The sequence below is a fragment of the Gordionus sp. m RMFG-2023 genome, chromosome 4 (assembly GCF_954871325.1).
Source record: "Gordionus sp. m RMFG-2023 chromosome 4, tfGorSpeb1-WG-v2, whole genome shotgun sequence".
Lineage (NCBI taxonomy): Eukaryota > Metazoa > Nematomorpha > Gordioida > Chordodea > Parachordodidae > Gordionus > Gordionus sp. m RMFG-2023.
The window spans coordinates 9,629,859-9,635,858 of NC_088778.1; the positions used below are offsets into that span (position 1 = coordinate 9,629,859).

A 6,000-nucleotide genomic window follows, 5' to 3' on the forward strand; every position below is an offset into this window, starting at 1 on the left:
TTTGCAATAATTTGTTTATTTTATTATAATTATTTGAATCAGATTATCAATTTTTTTATAAAATAAAAAACCTCAGGTTTAACATGGCGAGAATCCATAAATTATAAAAATATACTGGATATTAGATCCCGGAACTGAATTCTGGGTATAATAGATATATGGGTTTAAAAAAAAATTTACACACGTAATTTTATAAAATATAGGACACCTCTTCATTGTGCCGCGTCTTGTAACAATTTCTCCATGATCAGGTTTTTGGTGGAACGGGGTGCCTCTGTTTTGGCTACCACACTCAGCGACAGAGAAACTCCTTTGCACAAATGCGAGCAAAACGAATTTGATTTCCGGCACTGTGCCGCTTATTTATATCGTAAAACATACTAAATTATATATATGGCATTTTACCTTCCTTGCAAAATATTAAAGTTTAATATGTTACTAGGTAAGATGCCACAAATAAAATGAATTTATAAAGGACGCTTAATTGGATAGTTTTTAGGGAGTCGTAATACATGTTTTAGCCACTTTACATTAACATATTTAAATAAACTTAAAGGATAATAATAATAAACTTAAGTTGTATAAAAGACGAAAAACTATTGTAAGAGAAGGTCATATTCCGGTCACAAAGACCTCATTTAACCAAGGTTCTAAAAAGGATGTGCATCTATCGATACGGGTTTGTACTAAGACCGTTCTAGAATCCAATCTTTATTTCTCATTACTGTTATTTAAATTAACTATTTAAATCTCTCCTATAAATCAATTTGTCAAATTAACTTCTTTCATTTTAAATGAAATATGAAAAATTAGATATCCAAAAAAACACGGGCTTATCTAATAGCGGACGCGTTTATGCCCTATACGATTATGAAAGTCAAGAAGCCGACGAGCTGAGCTTCGAGAACGGAGAAGAACTCATAATTATCAACCAAACAACACATTTGCTAGTGAACGGTTACGATCATGGTACCATCATTTCTTATTTCTATTTTTTAAATATTATAAATAAAATTTTGTATTTTTATCTTTTTTAAAATTAAAAATTTTGTAGATGATATTTAAATCCGATTGGAATTATTAATTATATTAATAGAATATTCTATTCTTTATTTCGATAAAATATAAATGTAGTAATTGTCTGCCTCTTCATAATTCTCAAATTTATTCTCAGATTCAGGCACTTTGTCATGATTTATTATTTTTATCTTTACCCCTTATTTTGGAATTATTTATTTTGTTTAGCGCTTTATCTTTTACGTTGATAATTTTCATTAATTTTAGAAGTTCATCGCCCTATTCGCGTAAATATTTATATACTCTACTATGTAAATTGATATATTGCAAACTATCCCCCTTTTTTAAAATACAAAAAAATATATATTTATTATTTTAATTTCTGTTATATTTAATATTAATAACCATATAACGAAATATTTTATATACAAACCACATTGCAGACCCCGTCAAACTGGATCCCAAGAATATGGAAAATGAAAAGGATATCCAGATGTTGAACGGAGGAAAGGATTATGATAGCAACGAAGAAAATGCTCCGGGTAGTTTAGACGAAGGAGACCTTGAAAGCGATTGGTGGCTCGCCAAAAATTTTAAAAACCAAAAGGGGCTTGTGCCCAAAAATTATGTGGGGGTAAGTGGAACATTTTCCATTTAGAGTGTATTTAATTAATTAGTATTATTATTTTTATTGATTAATTGTTGAGTATTTATTATATTTTTTTTAAAATTAAATAAAATTGATAAGAATGCTTATGTAAATAAAATATCAACATGAATAGCATTTTTTTGCAATTATTATGTGCTATGAAAAATTTAATTGAACATATTTTTTAAAAAAAATATTAGCTATATAAAAGAGTGCAAGTTAATCACAACTAGAAACATCTTTGAAAACTTGTATGATTTCGGTGGCATTACGTAGACGGTCAAATAATACTCGTTTTTAAACTAAAATTGGACCACGTATCATCAACAGGGCTTTCTTGATACTTACGAATAAAACAATTATGATAAACATTTATTATTTCAATAAATTGTAATATTAATATATTTTTTATTATAGTTTATTTTTATTATATATATATTTTTTTAAATATTTTCTAAAATAAATTTTTACCCATTCCCTTAATCCTTCTACCCCCGACTATACAATTACTAAACCAAAAATGTATATATTTTTTATATGAAATTTTATTTAAAAAAATTTATATTTCAGCCCCTTTTTTCTTATTCAATCAATACAAAGTTAATAAAATTATTTAATTTTTATACCCAGAGTAGAGATCAGCGCGCGCGAACCGGTTCCTTTAGATTTTTATAAGAGAGAAAGAAAATCATAAATTTGAAATTATTTTAATATAAATTTGTTTTTAAACAGTTATTTAGAGACAGTCTCGGCTCACATAAAGATTTTTCGCGGCGGGCCGAGCAGATCTCTAACCCAGAGGTTGGTATCAATAATATTTTTTCACCCTGAGTTTTTTTTATTTATAATAATTTTTTTTATATAGCTATTTTGTAAATTTTTCCAACTTTTAATGAACGAGAAAGATTATGGAAAATTATAATTTTATAGTAGTTAATTTTTCTTTAATAAGCTTCTTTTTTTTTTTAACAATTTGTAATAAATTTTTATAACATAATTTTTTGATATTGGTGCTGCTCGCGAAAACATGATAAATTTCTGAACGGCTCCATGTACAGGTGATTTTGACGTAAAACTTGTTTTGATACCTATTTCCTTATGAGTATTATCTTAAATTATTTTAAAATCATGATTATCAAATATTTTTTATATTATATCTGTTTATATTATATATAAAAAAATGAATAAAAAAGCATGAAGTTTTATAACAATATACTACAACAAATCACAGTCATGTATATATATTTCCTTGCCCAAGGCCTCAGCTGATTCACTAGAAATAGGAATCGAACTAATAGAAATAAAGGAATTTAATATTACCTTTTATTTTATCAGCTGTTGAGTTGCTCTTAGTAGCGACTCTAATTTTATTTTTTTAAAGTAGCTATTTAATAGCACCGTTTCTTTTTTTCGAATAGCTATAGTTAAAATTAGCTATATTTAAAAAAAATTAATTAGTAATGAATATAACTAATCTTAATTGTTTTATTTATTATTTGAATGAATAATTAAATTTATTTTAATCATATAATTTTGAATAAAAAATTAAATTTTCATTCACCCTTTTTTTAAAGAAAATTTGAACGTGATTGAAAGAGGACTAAAATAATTAAAGATAGCTGCGTATATTATCTAAACCTCAGCATTAAAAGATAATTGTCTAACAAAATGAAAATCTCATATAGATTTTTTTTGATGGATATTTCCGATGAGGATGATAAAAATAATAATATATAACAACTTTTTTGAGATCAGCCATATCAGATTTCACAATATATAAAGTATCCCTTTTTTTAAAATCATTTTTCATAAAATACAATATCATCTATTCCAGTTAATTGTAAGATTATTTAATCAGCAAAGAATATTTTTTGGTTAAAAAAAATATTTCTTTGTTGGATGAATTTTGAGAGACATCTCTTTTTAGCAATTAATATTAATTAAAATTTTGTATAATTAATATTTTATAAGAAATCTTTTATTTTGTGTTATATTTGATATACTTAGGCAAGAGAAACTGCAGGATCAGACAAAAGCACACAACTATTGTAAAAAAAAATTCCATTATTTTTTTATAACAGATACATAGATTCGACCTATATAACAAAAAAAATAAATATATAATTATTAATATTATTTTTTTTTAAATTTGTTTATGATTTATGAAATTTGTAAAAGTGGTAAGAAATAGGAAAAATAATAATGAAATGTATTCAGGGAAGTACTTATGCACCCCGGAATCATGGAATGTTGACAGATCTATTTTATCACAACTCAAGACATCTAAAAAATCTGTTCATGTAATTTGATTTATGTGAGGAAAGCAAATTTTATTGTGAATTTATACAAAAGAAATATGTTAGAGAATCAAGTGGATTTCTGAATTAAAGTCTTATATCAAATCACTAGAAGGATTGAATCAAACTTATATAATTTTTCTGAACCGGTTTAAAACCGTTTAAATGTAATGGATTAAATAGAATCTCTTGAAATTAACAAATACCCATTTCTTGGGTTTACGCATAGATCGTTTTGCTCGATAGGAAATTTAAAATAACAAATACAGCCACCTATACTAGTTCTAATCTCAGACACCTGTGGTCCAACTGGACATCAAACACTAAAATTATTCAAAACAATAGGATAAAAGCTCCATTTAATCACAGGTGATGCAAATAATATCCATCGAACTTTGGTGTTCCAAAATTAAATACATGGATCATTAACCTCCTGATGGCTTAGTTTAAATAGTTATAATTTAAAATTTTTATTATTATTTTAAAAATAAATTATCGAATCCAAAACAAAAGATCTATATTGTACTTATTAAAAACAAATCACGAATATAAAAAATATTAAATATAAGACGCATATAGTGAAAATCTTAAATTTTTTTTTAGTTTATTTGCATTTCTACATGGATACAATATCAAATGTAATAGTAACATAGGCGTAGCCAGGATTTTCCTAAGGGGGAGGGGGGGGGGGTATTAAAAAGTAACAATTAGTTATAGATTAAAATTTTCATTACTATTTTTATATAAAATCAAAAAATTTACAACTATAAAAAGTATCTTTTGATTTTAATACAAGAAATTGTGGAGGGAAATAGCCCGGATGATAATGGTAATCTATAGGTGCATAATAAGGGGAGAGGAATCCCCCCAATAAATATTTAAGTTAAAAAAAATCTCTCATCCCTTCCCCCCAAAAAATAAATTTAATTAAAAATTTGCTTTCCAAAATAAAAATAAATTAAAATAGAGAAATTGTAAATGTCGCAGTTGCAAAATTAAATAATAAATATTTGTTATGATGTAATGTCAATTAATTATTATATTTAAAATAATATTATTTGTGAAATAAAAATATTATCATTGGTTTTTTTATTCAAAAGATGGATTTCTTTTTATGAAATCTTTTTAATTAATTTTACAGTTTAAAATAAATTAAATTAAAGGGTTTTTACTATGTACAATAAGAATTTTTCTATATTAATCCGAATTCATTTATTCATTACCACGCCAGAAATTGCACGAAGTGCAATTTCATCACCCACCAGGAGTTGTAGCACCATGTATATTCACTAGCATATAGATTACCCGTTTTATTATAGTGGACGGTAACACTATGTAGTCAGCTAGCATTGTAAAGTATAGAAGAGTAAGAAAGAGTGGATCTATTAGTTCAGTTACCGGCAAGATAGTGTTAAGAAATTGTAACCAATATTAATAATAATGTGCCTGACGCCGATATTTAAGAGAAGAAAAAAATAAGTATGTAAGGTAAGCCGTGGAAGATAAATGTCTATCTATATAGCGTGTCCTATTCCGGAGGCAAACTTCCCTGTAATTGTAATCTCAATCCCTGAAACCCATTAACCTAAAGAACTTAATAGCGTTTTGTTTGATTTTTTCCTGTTTTCTTCTTCTTTTTACCTTCATTAATTTTTGCCATTGCTTTTGGTGTCCTGCCACTTCTCTAATCCATATTAAGATGGGTAGAATTAGGGATTTGAAGAGTCTTGTCTTTTGGTTTGTGGATATCTGGTTGGACGACCATAATTCCATTAGCTGATGGTATCGGGATCTGGCTTTGTTTGTCCTCGACTTCGTATCCAATATTGTGGTGCCTAATGATATTATCCTGATTCCTAGGTACTTAAAATCTGAGACCGTTTCTACCACATTATCATCAAAGTTAAAGGGGTCTGTGTTAGATGCAAATGTATTGGACGCGATTAACTTTGTCTTCGAGTAATTACCTTTTAACCGTATTCATAGCAATTATTAACAAACAATGACAGCAAATTTCTTAGTTTGTACTCAGAGTTC

General features: G+C 26.7%; 1 protein-coding gene across 5 annotated transcripts in view; it reads left to right on the forward strand.

Annotated features, from left to right (window-relative positions):
• LOC135928402 (putative uncharacterized protein DDB_G0282133) overlaps window positions 1–2,849 on the forward strand; it is a 39,806-nt gene extending 36,957 nt beyond the window's left edge. For all 5 annotated transcript variants that reach the window (XM_065464858.1, XM_065464860.1, XM_065464861.1 and 2 more), the window contains 4 exons: window positions 204–370; window positions 814–969; window positions 1,461–1,651; window positions 1,867–2,849. In XM_065464858.1, the coding sequence (XP_065320930.1) occupies window positions 204–370; window positions 814–969; window positions 1,461–1,651; window positions 1,867–1,899 (547 nt within the window). In that variant the 3' untranslated portion in view covers window positions 1,900–2,849. The remainder of the gene's footprint in view (window positions 1–203; window positions 371–813; window positions 970–1,460; window positions 1,652–1,866) is intronic.
• Window positions 2,850–6,000: the final 3,151 nt, after the last annotated feature.